This window comes from Harpegnathos saltator, unplaced genomic scaffold (genome assembly GCF_003227715.2).
Source record: "Harpegnathos saltator strain DR-91 unplaced genomic scaffold, Hsal_v8.6 scaffold1, whole genome shotgun sequence".
In the NCBI taxonomy this organism is placed as follows: Eukaryota; Metazoa; Arthropoda; class Insecta; order Hymenoptera; family Formicidae; genus Harpegnathos; species Harpegnathos saltator.
This window is the reverse complement of record NW_020229872.1, coordinates 458,715-476,984: the sequence shown is the minus strand read 5'-3', so window position 1 is coordinate 476,984 and position 18,270 is coordinate 458,715. Positions and strand designations below refer to the sequence as shown.

At 42.4% G+C, this 18,270-nt stretch overlaps 1 protein-coding gene across 4 annotated transcripts; it reads right to left on the bottom strand.

The window, feature by feature from the left end:
• Window positions 1-96: 96 nt before the first annotated feature.
• On the bottom strand, window positions 97-18,234 carry Nak (Numb-associated kinase). 4 transcript variants are annotated; one of them, XM_011156485.3, is made up of 14 exons: window positions 17,834-18,234; window positions 16,595-16,710; window positions 16,369-16,502; window positions 15,986-16,097; window positions 15,674-15,877; window positions 15,420-15,523; window positions 15,037-15,169; window positions 14,645-14,905; window positions 13,828-14,062; window positions 13,390-13,732; window positions 13,010-13,148; window positions 12,273-12,522; window positions 12,103-12,147; window positions 97-6,247 (listed from the first exon to the last, which is right to left on the bottom strand). In XM_011156485.3, the coding sequence occupies exons 1-14, from the start codon at window positions 17,946-17,948 to the stop codon at window positions 3,975-3,977; spliced, it is 4,464 nt and encodes a 1,487-aa protein (XP_011154787.1). In that variant the 5' UTR covers window positions 17,949-18,234; the 3' UTR covers window positions 97-3,974. The 4 variants fall into 4 exon arrangements, with proteins under 4 accessions (XP_011154787.1, XP_011154788.1, XP_011154785.1 ...); XM_011156486.3 differs by having other exon boundaries at window positions 12,103-12,150; window positions 13,019-13,148; XM_011156483.3 differs by having other exon boundaries at window positions 12,103-12,150; window positions 17,834-17,948.
• Window positions 18,235-18,270: the final 36 nt, after the last annotated feature.

The window sequence follows — 18,270 nt, the reverse complement described above, 5'->3', positions numbered from 1 at the left end:
ATTCTTTTCAAACAACAACCGCTATCTATACGTCAGGTCAGGTACTTCTGGGACTACTCTCGTACTATGAAAAACTGCTGAAAAGACTCGTGAGACTTTTCTCGACATTCACATTTTATTTCCTGCGTGTATACATGAAAAAAAGGAACCTACAAACTAACAATAATAAATAACTGCATAAGAAAGTTTCAAGAAGGAATGTATCGTATATCTATATACTATTACACAGTCGTAACAGTTTATACAATCTTCAAATTATTACATCTTCTCGTGGGAAGATATTAAATTAGAAATCGAAAAAAGAAAATAAAGAAGAAAAAAGAAGAAATGAAAATGCTCGAGGTGTTTCTCAATAGCACCTATCGTTCCCTATTTTATACACGGTGCATACAGATCGACAGTAATTTTTTAAGGCTTGGAATAATAATATAACAACGTTTCTTTCTCGCGTAATATGTTCAATAAATACAATAGAAACCCGCGCGCTCGCGTGATCAGCACGACGATAATCCTGTCTGTACGATTCGATATCTCGCTCGCCGAGATTTTGAACTCTAACTCTATCTGCATATACATACAATCACCCCTCACTCTTGTGGTAGCAGCATCGAATCGGCGTTTTCTTTTCTTTTTAACAATATTCTACATAGATTACTCATGGTATCATCTCTTTTTCACCGTTCTTTTTTCCTTTTATATATTATATATATATATATATATATATAATATATGCATAGGAACTAAACTGAAAATAAACTTTCAGATGCTATCCCTTACACATATAAATACAATTGACTCTGTTCTTCTCTTATAATACTATCGGTTCTTTTTTTCTTTATACTACACGACAGAGCAAAGACTGCAAGCTTCGAACGCTACTTAGTAAAGGAAGGCACCTAATCATATGAGCTAATATCTACAAACTATGTTACACTTTATGTATACATATATGTATAATATGCGTGTGCATAAAAACACTTAGATTATGTATATATATAAACATTTCTCCTCTCTATAATATTGTCACATCTTTTTACACTGAACTAGATCTTTAGTCCGTGGACTCTCGATTAGAAAGGCGCAGTATTAGCAGTAGAAAATTTACGCGATCGAAACGATAAGTCGGAAGTTATAAAAATTCCCTCTATTTCGCTCGAGCTCGGTATATTACGCCCGAGCAATTCGATGTGTATGTGTGTGGTATGTGGATTCAGCGTGATAAAAGTAAACGTTAGTGAGTATTATTACCAGTACCATTACTAACGTACCAGTAACTCTTCTATTATTTCTATACCTTGTTCGACGATCTCGATTATCACGGGTGCAGGAGTCGCGTTGTCAGAATAATTCACGTATCGTGGCGTTAATGCGTCGTTGAGTTACAAGCGATTACCTAAAAAGAGCTATTAGCCATCTTGTTGTGTGACCTGAATATTAATCGAGACCGTTAAACGATAAGTCAGTCTTTACACGATAAGGCCAATCCTTTTTTTTTTTTAGGCGAATCCGTGTGTTGTTTTTGCGATATATCATGTAGGTCGTGTTTTTCTGTTTCTTTTTTTTTCTCTTTATCTTTCCTGTAACATGAATGCTATGCATTAGTATGCTTGAAGTGCTATTATCTGCGCCTTTGTAACACCGATTTTCATGAACTATGTATTACTAGAATTTTCGTAAGGAATACTCGGTTTATGTATATATGATCTCTCTCTCTCTCTCTCTCTCTCTCTCTCTCTCTCTCTCTCTCTCTCTCTCTCTCTTCTCTTTCTCTCTGTCAACCGAGAGACCATGAATGCACGGTAAAAATTTTCTCCCCTCTTTTTCTCTCTCTCTCTCTCTCTCTCTCTTTCGTCGATGTTAGTCTTCGCAACAGGATTACGTTTTGCAGATGTATGTATAGTTTAGATAATTCTCTTAGAAAAATTGCTTCGTAAGAGCTGGTATAGGTTGTACTACTAGTAGAAATCTACAAATTTTAAAGTACAAACGTAGCGAAAAGACTTAGCTGCAAAAATAGATGCACGAGCTTTCTCTACCTATTTATCATTTTTGGTATCAAGCTGCCAAGTTCCACAACCTGGTATCAGTTAAAACATGTTGGAAAGAGTGCCTCTTTTTTTCTTCTCGCACGAATCAACACATTTCTCTCTGGGTAATGTAATCTTTTCCTTTTTCTTATTCCTATCTGTGTCTATTTCTATCTCTCACTACCTCTCATTCTCTCCCACTCTTTCTTTCACTCTCTTTCTCTCACCTCCCTGTGTAAATCTCCTAAAAATGCAAAAAGTAATTAAAAAGTGGTAGTATATGAATTAATACTTTCCGACTTGTGTAAATCACGTTTTTATACGACTCGTCGTACATTTGTCAGTTAGGCATGTGGATTTATACATGTATAAATATATTCGGTCATGCTGTATGTGTGTATATGCATGTGTGTGTGCCTTCTGATATAAACGTACGCAGCTGTACTAGCTGCTATCACATCGCCTTGTCGGCGTTTGTGAAAAAATAGCTGGCAAAATATACAAGCGTCGGGAGAAACCGTGATACAACGTTAGCGCGCTTGCTGTTTCTACAACCTTCGGAAATACACATCGTCATCCTGCAACTTTTTAACGCTAGAATACGGAAAAACGAGTCATACGTTAGAAGAGAGACGAATGAAAGTTGTTCGGCAAATTTACAGTTACACTTCGATAACAAACCTACCGAGATAGATGGCGAATTGACGTACCTCTCCGCAAATTCACTCCGCGCCCTGCCTCTTTGTCCTATATTTTTTCACAAACGCGCATTTCGGGAACGGGTAATGTTAAACGGGCACAAACTCCGCAGACGAATTCGCAAAGTGAAGAGAGACGTTGAACTGTTCCTTAAACGCGCTCTCCTTGAAATGCACAAGCTGTGTATTGATTGTGTTCTCCCGGTATTTGTGAGAGATCATCTGACTGCGTCACTTTTCTCTTCTCTTCTTGTCACGACTAAGATCCTCTCAGCCGTTCGTTAACCGCGACTGTGAGCAGAGAATATTGTTTGATCGCATCTCTCGACCTCTCGCAATGTACACTCGTTTGCGAAACGGTTTCAACACTTTGCTCTGATGAGATTTTCACCTTTAGAATATACAGAAAATATACAGCTTGGTATTAAAAAGAAAAGGAACCAAATTCAGCACAGAGATATCCGTGACGTTTAACTTCGATCAAGAATGTTAAATAAAAAAAAAAAAGTTCTCTTTTTCCTTGAATGGATGATAATACTCTTCAGAAATCTGCGATGAATATATCTTAAGAAACTATTATCAGGGAAATAAATTATTATTTCCTGAAGATAATCATTACATACAAGAAAAAAAGGAAACTGAGTAATCGTCTCTCTAGAGCAACAGAATGATACTTTTCTCTACGTATCGACATGCTTACGTAGCAAGTCGCGATTAGTTACAAGAGCTGAAAAAGTGCACATATCGACTTTTTATCATGCTCTTATCGGACTGATAAAAATATAATAAAGATATTCACACTTTCCTGAATCGTCAGTAGTGACCTTACGGACGTCTCGTTCTCATTCCCAATCTTGTAACCAGTCAACGCGCAAGCTTACAAACAGCGGCTCGCGGCTGATCGTGTTAAAAGTTTCAACTTGCCTCATCGTGTCTAAACCGTTTCGCAACCAAGTGTGCACTGGATTTCACAACGGTTTGAGGAACACTTGGTCTGGACGCAGTTCGGAACGCAGATGTTCAACAAGGAGAATTTAGCATCTGGGAATGTGTCAGAAGCAAGTCCCACTCTCATCGGCAACATTTCGAACTGTATCCGAAAAAGGAGTCTGAATCGTTTTGCGACCGAGTGTACAATGCATCGACCTGCTTCGTCTCAGCTACGACTCAATCCCGCAGCCGTTGCGCGAACGCGCCTGTGACGAAACGAGCGCCGAGCGCGCTAACCGGTCCCGGCGGATAGCTCATTTCAGGTGAACGGGTTGCTCCTCCTCTTCAACGAACCGAAGCGTTTCTCCGACTGCTCGCGGATCACCTCGAAGGGCGCGACCTTCGTGCGCGTCTGCTTCTCTTCATTCTCGTCGCTGGGGAAATCCTCGAAGCTCATGTTGCTGAAGCCGGCGGTCGCTGCAGTGCTCCGCTTGCCCTTGGGCGTCTTCTTGTGGCTCACGGACTTGCTCTTGTGCGACACTTTAGCCGGCAGTACGTTGACGATGTCGCCGTGGTTCTCGCTGATCAGGTGATACTTGGACCGGTCGGACTTGGACTTGTCCCGCTTGTGCTTCGGCGTGTCGTCGTCCGTGGGGCCGACCAGCGGCTCGGGTGACATGGGTGATATCATATCGGACGCGATGTCCACTTTAGAGACGCTGTTAACCGCGTGCACCGTAATCCGGGCGGTGTGCGCGGTCGGCTGGATCGTGTATGTGACTTGCTGTGACGCTGCGGTGGGCGGGGTAGGCGTCAAGTGGATCACGGAGTTGGGCGATTGCACGTTGCCGCCGCCGCCGCCGCCGCCACCGCCACTGCTGCCGCCGGTCGTCAAGGTCACGTTGTCGACGATGTAGCTCACCGAGTGCGACTGCGACAACGCCAAGGACGTCGGACGTTGCTGCTCGGTGATCTTCAACGACGCGAACTCCTCGAACGGGATGGAGCCGAAGAGGTCTTTGCAGCTGTCCGCGGCGACCAGCGGCTCGGACTGCGTCACCGTCACCATGCCGAACTTGGACGCGGAAGCGACAGTGGTCGGATGAGCGGCAACGGAGGTGACGTAATACGCGTCTGTCGCCAGGTTGTGCGGCCGCTGCAGAGCTACGTTGGTGTAATCGAGATACGTGGAACCTGGGGAGCTGAGGATCGTCGACATAGCCGGCTGCGTGGGCGCATCGATGCTCGCGTAGCCAGGTTGAACGTTGTTGAAAGGATTCGTAAAGCCGCTGGGACTGAAGGGAGACGAGCCGAAGAGGTCTTTCTCGGCGTTCTCGTCCTCTTCTTCCTCCTGTTCGGCGATACTGACGCGGTGAGGACTGTTCTTGACTGACGGAGACGTTTGGCTGGGAACAGGCTGGTGGAAGCTCGTTGGGGCCTCCTCATAGATGGCTTTGTTACCGATACTCTTCGGGTACTGGATGCAGGACAAGACGGACTTTGGAGTCAACGCCTTGCCAGCGTCCACATCCACGAACACCTCCGCCGGCGTAGGCACCGGTGAGCTGGAGATTGGCGTCACCAGGCTGGAGTTGTGCGACGGCGAGTTCCTGCCGCTACCCAAATTCTTGGACTCGCTGCCGCGGCTGTCGCTGCTCTTTCTGGAGCTGCTGGACCTGGGGAAGGGCGCCATGGCGAACACGTCGTCCTCCAGCTTCCAGATACCGTTGTTCAACGACTTGGAGCGCTCGTTGTCGTCGGACGAGCTGTCGCCGTTGAACAGCAACGGTTTCGAGCCGTACTGATGGCGCACGAACGGATCGCCGTGTGACTGCTCCGGCTTCGACTCCGGGTCGAGCTCGTCGTCGAGCAGCAACGGCTTCTCGCCGTATTGGTGGCCAACAATCGGGTCCGCGTCGATGGTCGGCAACTGCTGCTGCTGCTGCTGCTCCCGGTAATGCCTCTTCGGCCTCTTCATCCTGTAGTCGTCCTCGTGCGTCGCCACCGACTCGCACTCCGCGTGGTACGCCGAGCTGCCGCACGTGCGCACGCTCTCGGAGATGGTCTCGTCGATGGTGCGCTCGCGCTCGTCACCGTCGTCGTTCTCCTCCTGGTTGCCCTCCTCGTCGTTCATCGCCCGTAGGTCGCTGGCCGAGCCGATCGAGTCGTCAGACTCATACTCCACCGTGTTCGCATTGTCCACGTCGTGCGCGACCCGCCTCCTGCGGCTCAACACGTTCTTCACCCGCCTCCGCTTGACCTTCTTCGTGCGCTCCTTGGCCGGCCCTTGACCAGTCTTGTTGTCGCTGTCGCTCGATACCTCGTCCGCGTTGAACGCCAGCTTCTCGTACTTGGAACGGTCTTCCGCAGGAGCACGCACGAACGGCGGCGAGACCGGGCTCGATTCCGTGATCAATGACGCCTCTTCGTCGACCCCGCCGACGATGCCAGCAGCGCTATCGACACCACCACCGCCGCCACCGCCACTGCTGCCGACGACACCAGCACCGTCGTTGCTTCCATCGCGATGCTCCAGACCGGAGTTCCACCGGTCCAGGGATGCTCTCGACCTGCCGTTCACCGTCGATTTCCCTGTGAAACAGAGAGTGGCCCTCGTTAATGTCGATCGCCGCAGGGTCTGTCCTTCTACGTTCAAGATAACGAGTCTTCTATAGCGTCTTTGCGAGATATTTATATACGTCATCAGCGCGATCTGAAGCGTCGAGTCTGTTATTTACTGAGAAATCGTATCGTCACTTACCTATTGCGTTCTTACATTCGCGAAACCTCGTCAGAGAAACGTAATTCTACGTGTGCGATAGCAGTGGTTTCATATTAATCTCCTCTCGGCTAATGAAACTTGAGAGACACTCTCTCTCTCTCTCTCTCATACACATACAGCATGCCGAGTATCCCGGAGTCTATCTTACACGGAAGGAGAATTCAATTTGTGTCACTGGTTTTCTGCTGTCCGCGGATCAGACAAAAATTCGATTGCAAGAAGAGGTAGATTTCTGTAGGTATCTATTCGGTCAATATTCTCAATTATCTCGGCCAAATTTTAATACAGCCGAGACATATCGTGCGGAATCCTTGATAGACCGATTCTCCGGGACTCGAGAGATCTTCCAGGACACTCCGCATGAATACATATATTCCGACGGACACTCTTGATCTCGTGGAAGAAACTAATAAGGCTACTTGGGATCGCCGCGGTAACAAAGAGACATCCTATATACAAGTGTACAAAGTAATCTCGTTCTCTAAACGCGACGTGTAAATTAATCAATTAAATATAACGCGCAAATTAATACGCTACATTTTTTCTACTCTTGGAACATTTGTAGATTCAACAATTCGAATGTCGCGCGAGCTTCTACAAAGATATTTATACAGAATAGTGAAGATACACGCACACGCGTATACACACACAATAAGAAGCGCAGTATTTTCTACGGAAGAAAGAGACTCGGAAGAGACAGGATACGTCTGATTAGGTCTGCCGCAGACAATGCACTCTGCCAGGCGTGATGTGCGTTAAAACATTTACATTTAGTCTTACTATAATCACCCTTGGAAAAAAAGGAACGAGAAAGAAAAGATAACTCGGGCCGAGAGTGAGGTCCTCTCGGCGTGAAGAAAAAAATGAAAGATAGCACAACAGATATATTCTAGTTTAAGCTATTGTTAGTACCGCCACCAATAGGTCTGGAACAGTCCTAATCAGATTCAGGGGGTTAAAGGGTAAGTATATGTGAAAAACGCAGTAATGCTCTGAATTGCAGCCTGATAAAACGACGTGCACCTGTTGCGACGACGATTTCGTCGCAACGGCTCTTACACGAAGGGCTCATCACAAGTGACACATTGAAACGACACGCTTCTCTTTTTTCTCTCTCTCTCTCTTTCTCTTTCCCCCCCCCCTCTCTCTCTCTATTTTTCTCTCAAAGATTGCTCGTGCCTCGAAGTACAAAGTATTGCTGCGTTTTGCGCCGGTAGCGTTCAGAAAAAAACAAATACTCCGTATGCTAATTTACATTTTTATTGCTGTAACATTATTTGTCTTAATACAGCGACAAAGGTACCATCCGAAATTGTCAGCCCCCTATAGTGCTCTTAATTCGCAACAGGAAATTTCTCGTTCTCTCTTTTTACAATAAGAGAGTTTCGCCACGAAGACCACAAGGAGATGCGTGCTCGTGTTCCACGGTGACGAACATTGAGACGGTGTTTCCTTTTTTGTCTTTTGGCCATTACTGTTAATATTATTATTATGCAACTTGACTCACCAGGGATCTCTCCGTGATCGCGACAGTGCGTAATCAGAGACACCATGGGAGGCAAACAAAGCAGGACAGGATCAAAAAAATTTTATAAACAAACGGTAAAATTCGTTCGAAATGAATACGAAAGTGTTTGTGCCTCCCAAACTCATTAGGTTGTTCCAGACATTGGACAGATAATGTGTGAGATATACTCTCTCTTTCTCTCTCTCTCTCTCTCTCTCTGCTCCTTCATAAATTCTTCTCTCTCTTTCTCTTTCTCTCACGAAAACAAAAAAGCGCACTCGTCAATTATCTTTGTTTTCGCTTGTTGTCATACCCTGAAGAATCTCTTTCCGTGTTTTGCGATACTTACATACTCAAGGAAGAATCAACATATTACGGCGGTTCCGGTAATACTACTAGTGCCAGTGCCAAAGGAAAGATAATACGAAGCTCGACCTCGCCTTTACATCACACGAGAGCTTCGCGCTATCTCTCTTTTTTTCGAGCGTACGCGAACGGAATTGATTATTCGCAATATCTCCGAATGCTTTTCCATGATTCAAGAAGTTGCTGTACGGATATCCCGCGGATATTTTATATCTAAGCCACATTACATAGTTTCGCGTAAAAATTCCACCGAAGGACCAACAATTCTAAAAAGATAAGTATTCGCGCGTGTTAATTAGTGTCTATACAGCGTTCGTTACATTAAGATATGTTATTCGATATAAATGTTAACGCATTCTCGCGGGCGACAAAGTACGTAAGGCAGATATGCGAAAGTATACGCGGAGCATACACACATACGCAACGGATTGCGACTCCTTTTACGTCCCCAAATGAGATAGGACGATGACGATTCGGCGTGATATCGCCTCTCGATTGCATCTCCAGCGCGCATTCGTCACCGATGGACGGAATCGCATTGTGCTGAGAATCGCGAAGATATCGCTGAGAATCGCATCGTCCTACTCCAAGACTCGACACGAGTCGAATGAGCGTAATACAAGATAGAGAGAAAACATTGGTTATATACCGAGAAGAAACCCAAATTAGTGAGTGTCGTGTAAAAGCGATGAAACTTAGAAGAGCACTGTAGTCGAAAGAAACAGAGACGCAAATAGAAATGAAGAAGAGACAGAAGACAAAAGAAACAAGAGGACGAGGAAGAAGAGCGAGAAAAGAAAATAATTGCTATAAGTATTATTTGCCAGTCACTGTGTAGTATTACCATCGCGCAGGGGGAGAGATACAATTTCATGGTATTATATATATATATATAATAACCCTTATGTATGTTTATGTATGTATGTGTTCACATGCGTTCACGCAGAGCCTTCGTTTCGTGGGAAGGAAAGGTTCACGGTATCGTTCACTGTATCGTTCACTGTAACGATCTACGAACTATCATTTTTTTTAACAAATATATACACGTATATATATATTTGTTAAAAAGAAAACAAAAACGAAGTATCTAGTCCTCTAAGAACGCAATTTTCATAGTAATTGATTCGTGGTATCGTTAATTACAATGTGTGCAACAAATACTCGAAACCCATTCTTCCCACACATCTTAATGTGCTATATAATACAATTTTTATAACATTCAATATACGTTTGCACGTATATATGTATATTTATATATATATATATATATATATATATATATATATATGAGTAGGACAAAATAGTGTACCTAAACTTTGTATATCACATAATATGTAACATAACTTTTCATATGTTGCATGACGTGTATGTATATGTGTGTGTGTATATATATATATATATGTATGTATATTTTTATTTATTTATATATTTATATATGTATATGCAATATTTATATGTAATTTATTCCTTCTTTTTGTCGGCACAATAACCACTTCGTGTATACGGAAACACTAAAAATAAAAGCTAATCCCGCTTTGTGCATTATATACCGTAGGAACATCTATTATAAAGACAAAATCTTTTCTTTCTTTCCTTATCGTTCATCATATATGTTCATATTTTCAACAATTTTTAATTGCATTTGTTCTCTATAACATAATCAATATATATATATTTATTTATTTATTTATTTATATCATATCTTGTGTGAGTCTAATATTCGATGTATTATGTTCTGTTACATAACTTATCATTTGAGGTAAGTAGAAGTTAATGTTATGTCATTCACTTGTAATATTCACCATTCCTCTCGTGCAATTGAGCATAACTGAGCAGATTTGCATCACATTATTTTATGTTTTTTCGCAAATATGCTTCTGCTAGTAAACAAAGTACTCCACATACAATCGTCTTTATCGAAACTTCCGCGATATCAAAAAAATAAAGTTTTTGAAGCTGTTATCAACATAATTTATATCAAGAAAGAAAATCTTCCACATTATCTTTACAAATAGACTATCTTTAATAAGCGCACTTTAGCAAGCATAGAAATAATCTCGATAAACACTTACACGTACGCATCTGTCGAAATAAAATATAAAAATTTTGAAACTCCCAATTATATTTTGTAAATATTATGAGCAAATAAAATCTAAATTAATCCGTATCTTCTGTTACTAGCGCCAGTAGAGGCACTAGTAGATTCTATTCGATCTAATTTGGAAATACTCTTGAGGTAAATTACATTTAGTTTCATTTCGTGTGTAGAATTTGTTCATAGATAATACTTTTCTCTCTATCAACCGTCTATCCTATCATATTTAACAAGTATAACCTGTTAAAATTTGTTCAAAATAATGAGTGCCAAATCTTTTTATTTTAATCCACTAATTCTGAAGTAATTAATTCTCATTTGTAAATATAATAGTGTTTAAGCTTTATAACTTATCTTTGGCAAAGAAGAAAAACGTTAGTAAAAATTCGCAATTTACTTATTTATATATATATATATATTTATATTATTTAAAAAACAAAAATATATATAAACATTTTCGACATTTTTAATTGCATAAAACAGTGTAACAGTATGACCAATGTTGTAAGTAATAACTGATTGTTATATCACAAATCAAGTTTTTGTACATTTTAAAATCAATTTTAGTTAAATTGAGAGAAAAAAAAACATTGTTATTTTCTACATTATTTCGAAATATTCCTTTTTTTTCATTTACCATTACATCATTCTATTAATAAAAATTAATATTTATGTACATGGAAGTGCACAAAAGTATAACATGCTGACAATTATTGTTTCAGCATTTATCTATATCTATTGTCCACAAACATGTTGTATAAATATACTAGTATTTATAGCTCTCTTCAATAGTCATTTCAATGGTGTAATACCAATAAAAAATAAGAAATCTTGAAACAAATTAAAATTTTTGAATTTTAATTAGAGAAAAGAACAAAAATAAAATCATACAAAAATAATGCAAAAATAAAAGTACTAATAAAGATCCGTTTTTAAATTGTGTTAAATGTATCGTTAATGCTTAATGATGTTATTAGTTGCATAAAATTAAAAAAAGTAAACAAGGAGGCAAATGTATTATGCAATTAAAATGAAAATGACTATGCTTATCTCTTCTTGACTCGATTAGTTTCAAAAATATGAAAAATGTGATGTTTGTAATCCGTAATTGTAACATATTCATTGTATGAATATTTTTAAAATTATGATCTAAACTAAAAGTATAGATTCGGAGGTGATTTGAGTTTTATACCAAGATTGTCTCCGGTACTTTAGTCTTTACAAAGTAACTCAACAAGCTTTGCAGTAAGCTAGACGTGATAAAAATTACTTCAAAATTTAATCAACATAAATTATATCAATATAAATTATATCAATATAATTTACATCAACCCATAAAGATCTCATTGACTTATTTGAACATATTTGGAAAGAAATTGAGTTTAATTTTTCTCAGAGATTTTTAAATAAGCGAGAAACTTCAGTTATAACGCTTGATAAATCAAAATAGCGAATTTGCCGGAATTACTTGGTATACGCATTGAGATATATCGAAAACGACGAGAGACAATGGTTATGATGACAGCTTAGAATCTTATGTAGCAATGACTCGGCAAATGTAAGAAATCAAGTATTAAGAGACAGCGAGCGTGTTCATAGCGGCTTTAAACCAAATATAGATTAATAGATTAATATAGGAAAAGTGGAAGAGAAAGATGATGGGGAGGACACAGTGTAAGTAGGATTTTATGCATTACCTCCAGCAATAGCAGCAGTCTTTGATCCAATCTTGTTCTTCTTTCCTGCTAAAAGAAAACCCGATAATTAGTAGAGATCACGGGTTTGTAACGATCGATCATTACATGTTCGTGTATTATATCCTTTCTTCCGATATTCAACTGATACACAATTCCATCGAGGTACTTACTTGGCAGGCTAAAGGGTGCAGATTCAAAGGGGTCCTCCGGTAACTCTGTGTATGTCATGACAAGGCTTTCGCGACTTTTCACTCCGCTGATACTGGTGTTGCTCCCTCTCCTTATTTTATCGAATTCAGCACCAAAGATATGATCCTCTGTTAACTGATTAAAAGGCTGGGCATCTTCGAACGGATTCCATGCAGCTACATCCGCGCTTAATGATCTCCCTTCTGATCCTATTAGGCTTGAAAGTTCACCCTGATACCAACGTAGACAGATATTACTCGATAATACAAAGTGGCTTTACGTGTCAATTCCTACTGTGTTATTTAAGATACGGTCGGATCTTAAATTGCTTGTTTTATGTCGATAAAGTACAAATTGCGATAATTTAATGTTGGTTGGTTTTTCTCTTTTTCTTTTATTAGCTAATTGCTAACTAATCAGTAGGAAGGTAATATGGTATCGCTTATTAACATTAGTGCAGTGCGTGAAATAACGACAAATAAATAATTAAATAGACATGTAAGAAAATATATTACAAAAATTGTAAAAATGAAATTATATAAAAACTTCAACTTTTTTTTCTTCAACTTTATGCTACGTCATCACTCCAAAAAATTATTCTTCTCACATAAAATTAAATATAAATATTTGAAATGAATAGCAGTAAAAAATCACTAACACAATCTCGCAAATAGCGTTAACAAAAATAAAAATAAAATTGTGCGCTTTATGTACTTACAACACGTACATGCGAGGCACTAGTTGCTATACAAGGCCTTATATCACTCGGAAGTTCTGGAGGTGTGGTATCATCAGCACGTGGCTTAACGGAAGCCTCATACGGTGCTAAGAATTGAGTGGTTTCAGTTGCAAATGCTCTGTAAACATTGAAATGGTCATTATAGCAAAAATAAAAAGAAATATCTCGACAAAAAGAGATCATGAGTGTGTAGTCCAGTCTCTCACTCTTCCTGCAACCTTGGAAGCTAATTGGACGTTGGGACACATTATATTACATCGGAACATCAGAGAATGTTTTTTACTTCTAAATTCCTGCGAGTGTGTGTTACGTGTACGCGATAGCAAGTTATATAAGTCTCAGTGGCGAAATAGACTCACTTGTTAAAAGCACTCGTGTCACTGACGTTCCTCCTGTGCCGCGAAGACGCCAATGTCGGACTGTCGGGTGGAGACGTGCTCGAACTGATATTCTGGCTCAGACTCTCCGTTTTGTTGACCGGCTTCGGCAGAGCTGGTGGCGTCACCGTCGGAGCCGCTTTGTTAGGCCCCGTGGGAGGGATGGACAATTTCGACGGTAACGAAGCGACCGGCGGATACTTGGACGAGTAATTGGGATTGGAAATTTTCGGAAGGATCTTCGCGGGTTTCGGAGCTACGGGAGGTGGTATCTTGGTGGGCGGCGGCATCGCTCTCGCGTCGTCCTTAAACGGATCCGGATATCCTGAGGCAACGAACAAACGCAAGAATCAGTCGAACGTTTTACAATTTTCGCGCTAGTTATACTGCGTTCGAGTTCGCGTATCCCGTTTGGATTACCTGACGGCGGGAACAAAGCTTCCAGGTTCTTCTCGTTCACGTTCGTCGTGGCTCGCGCGTCGTGTTGCCTCGAGTCGAAGTAGAACGAGCTTTTGTCTTGAACGGTCACAGGTGACTGCTGGGTTAGAGGTGAGTGACTGATCATCGGGCTCTGCGACTGACCGTACTGTGTCGGCTGACCCGGTGACTGGCCGAAAGGAACGTTTTGATTGGGAGTGCAAACATGAGGCGATACCTGGGAATAGAATAGTGATCACATTAACCCAAGTGTCAATGCATAATTTTTCACTTTCCCGTTAATGCATCGGCTACTAGAATGTTTCAGCACACAGTGACATTGTGAAAAAGTAGCAGCCGCTAACCCTCGAGCATTTTTCTTGTCGCAGTCTAAAGTCTTCGAGCGGCAAAGACATCTGCTCTGCGCCGATAAGACACGCTCTGGTTGCGTTCGGAAGACACAACGGGTTTGTACAACAGCTCAATAAACATTATCTATAATCGATGTATATTTTTAAATTTACAAATGACATCCACAATCTCCTACATGTCGATCACTTAACCGTTGTATTCTCTGAACGCAGTCTATGAGACGTACAATGGTTTGTGTCTAATTCGACGTGGATATTCAGACATATTAGTGTATTAACAGGAAGAATAATAGCAATCGCAAACCCATTGAGATTGTTATTAAGTTCGAAACATGTAGATGCATATGTATATATAGATATTCGCCGAGAATATCAATACATCTTCGTGGCCGTTTTAGCAAACGAAGAGGTCATCTCTATAAAGGATCATATCTACAAGGCTGACTTACTTGAACGTAAGAAATGGAATTTCCCGGTGGATTCTGCACTTGATTCCCTTGGCCCGATATCTGCCCCACAATCTGACCGCTTAAACTGATCGGACCTGTACTGACGGCTTGTCCTTTTGGTCTCTGCCTTGGAGTCACGGACGTGCCTTCGACCGCCGCTATAGGCGTGGGCTTCGGAGTTTTCACGGAAGCCGATCGTTTAATGTTTTCGGATTCCATAGGTGGGCACGGTAATGACTCTATCGTCGGTGTTGGAACTTTCTGCAAAGAAGCAAAGAGGACAGGTTCGTTACATGCAAAATTCAATATGTAAACAGGAAAGTGTTTCATACGATTAAATATTAGCTATTGTGGTATAGCTATGTACATTATCGTGTAAATTGTCCACGTACGTGTAAATTTTGCACGGGAGACTCCTTGCCTTGGATTTGGAAGGCGATCACGGAAACTTGATAAATGTCAGGGCGCACGTCGGGATCCGGCTCGAGCATATACCGGATTAGGCAATGAAGAGCTTTGCTGTATCTGTAACATGCAGAAAAGTGTTTTATGCTCATTTGTATTCCCTTCACTTAATCATTCGATGACTACATCCGCTATATTCGAGTACTTTTTGGAACGTTTCATCATCTCGGTCGCTCGGTTTTTAATCGCCCGTTTGAACTCTCAGTGCCGTTACGCGATTCGCCGTGTTCAAAACGTAGCTGTAGGGTCGTTAAGTGATTAACAATTCAGGAAAACTTCCATCAAGCTCTGCACACGGCCTTCCACGTACCTTGAATTATCCGGTATAGTGAAATTCCCAGACTGTATGGCAAGCGTACTCTCGCCGAACGGTAATGTGAAGTAGCACAGTTTATACAGCAGACATCCCAAAGCCTGAAACACGAAACATCGGTGTAAAGGGACTTGCGGCGCTCTAATAGGATTTCCATCAGTCCCATTTGTCTAATTAATGTTTGTTGCTTAATTCTACCGTTCTCATTACGGTCGCGTGACGCATCTGCGTGCGAGAACGTATATGCTCACCCATATATCAGCTTTCGTGGTAATAGGCTTTCCGTAGTACATATCAACCATCTCGGGCGCTCTGTAGCTCAGAGTCGTGTATTTCTTGATCTCTTCCTCGACTACCGCGGCGCCGTGAACACTAGGATTGAGAACCTTCCCCGTCGCGGATCCAAAATCACAAAGAACATAGTGACCGCTATCGGCGAGCAATATATTTTCCACCTGTGACAGAGAGACAGATACGAGGTCCGATACGATTTACGTGCGTGTCGCGTTACATAACACCTCTACTACACGCCTGTGTGCGTGACATTGAAAGAAATGCTTTACCTTGAGATCTCTATGGATTATGGGGGTTTGGCAATGATGCAACCGAGACACAGCTTCGCAGACGTCACAAAAGATCTGCAGGACTTCTGACTCACTGAAACCTGTTTGCAACCTAGAAGTAAAACGTATCACGCGTGCGCTATAATGTATGCCATAAATCATAATATTCTTGAGTTAATAAGACTCTCTATAGATCATGCTTGTTTACATGTAAACTGCTATGTATCAGTTGAGTTTCGCAATTGGAAATAGCCATTAAAGGCAATTTTAGATACATTTTTTAATGTATGAGTATACATGTCAAGAAATATATTGTTGTAACCAGAGAAATATCTCATTTCACTGAGAGGGATATACATATCTATATCTAAATCAGCACTAACCTGTTATTCATCATTTGAAGAACTTGAGATTTACAATAAGGCATTAAAAGTAGAAGTTCGTGTACTCCTCCGCCAGTGTGAGTTATGCTACTATCTACATATCCTATGATATTTTTATGACCACTCAAGTTGCTCTGCAAATACGAATGTTACATGCAGTCCTTACGTGCGAAGAGTATCATACATTGTAAATTAAATAGACAGAAAGCTCTGCTCTCTTACTCACAGCGATTTGTATCTCCCTTTTGCATACGTTGAGATCATGTTCATTGTTGACATACATCCGTTTAAGTGCATATCGCCCACCGGACGCTTTGACCAAAAATACAATTGCAAATCCTCCTGCGAATGAAGAATACAAGGAAGTTTGAGAAGTCGTTACAGATAAAAGAAACACAAATATTACTTTCTTTACGTAGAACGTCAAACCGTCAATGTTACACTCCGTGTTACGTCGGATGCAGCACAGAGTAACGTAAATTGATCAAACCGCGATAATTAGTATGCGAAACCCACGAAAAGTCGCGAGATTATACTGCAAAACGCAGTACCGCATACTGTAACTTGACACAGATACGATTACAATCGGCGTTAATCGCCGACGCGAATAAAACACGGTGATAAAAGTCGCGACACATTTCATTATTCACACTCAAAGCACACACTCGCCGATGGGGCCGATCGATTTCTCCTCGCCAGCGTCGATATGTCGCACCTAACGAGAGAACGTATCCCACGACACCGTCTATGACAGATGCAGACTGCGTACTCGAAAGAATCCTTGAGAAAGGTCTCGCAACGCCAGCTATCAGAATAACAATCAAGCACTCGTGTTACTCCGAGAAGTGATCAGGTTCGTTCTCCTCAAGACAGCGTCCTCCTCGCGACCAAGTGTCCCGATTTCACCGCGTGAAATACGTTGCATGAGAAGGAAAGAGCCCGTTGAGTATCCACGACGAAACCAACGACGTCCCCGAATATCGTCTCGGACGGAGATCGCGCACCATCATCGCTCTTATCGATACCGCGGCGGTTCCGCACGCACGCCACGAAGTCCGGTGTTCGCGATATCGGCAAGACGATCGCGCATAGTCGTCATCTCCCGCGACGATTTCGCGCGTAAGGAACGTGCAGGCAAGCGAGCGACCGTTCGCTCGCTTGCTCGCTCGTTCGTTCGTTCGTTCGTTCGCTCGAGCGGAAAAGGAGACAAGCGAGACGACAACCAGCTGGGGGCGAAAGGGTTGTGCGCGGCAAGACGAGATCGAACGAGAGCAAGAAAGAGAGAAACAGACTGGATAGAGCGAGCGAGTGACCGAGCGAGCGAGCGAGCGGTGAGATAGAGAGGGAGAGAGAGAGAGAAAGAGAGAGAGAGAGGAGGAGGTGGAGGAGAAAGAGAGCGAGAGATAGAAAGACGGAGAGCGAGTATCGAGTAACGAAGTGAAGTAAGGCAACGATGCGTACATACCTTCTGCCAGAACCTCCTCAACGGTGACAGTATGTCGGCCCACCACAAACACCTTCCCCAGGTAGCTGTTGGGTTCCTTCGACGTGTTGTCGATCTTCGAGAATAGCTTCTTCATGTTGACGCGCGTTGTCCTCGTCGTCGTCGTCGGCGGCCTCCCTTCCGACCGCGAACCGACTTGACATAAGGCTCCCGCGCTCGCTTCGCTCCGCTCCGCTCCGACTAATCCTCGCGTCTGCGATCACCGCCCCCGGAACGATACGGTATCAGGAGAGACACGGTGCGGTGCGGTGTCTCGCGCCAAGTACGATACGACGCGATACGACACGGCACGGCACGACACGACACGGCGCTCGCTCGCTCTCTCGCAACTGGACTTCTCTCCTCTTCCTCCTCCTGCTCCGCCGCCGCCGCCGCCACTGCCGCCTCCTCCTCCTCCT

What these genes read in the sequence shown, in the direction of transcription:
- Nak (XM_011156483.3), bottom strand. Translation starts at nt 17,948, where the DNA reads ATGAAGAAGCTATTCTCGAAGATCGACAACACGTCGAAGGAACCCAAC. An exon ending in TGAGGAGGTTCTGGCAGAAG is followed by an intron (nt 16,711 to 17,833) that starts GTATGTACGCAT and finishes CTTCATTCGCAG; the next exon opens with GAGGATTTGCAATTGTATTT. An exon ending in ACTATACCGGATAATTCAAG is followed by an intron (nt 15,170 to 15,419) that starts GTACGTGGAAGG and finishes TGCATGTTACAG; the next exon opens with ATACAGCAAAGCTCTTCATT.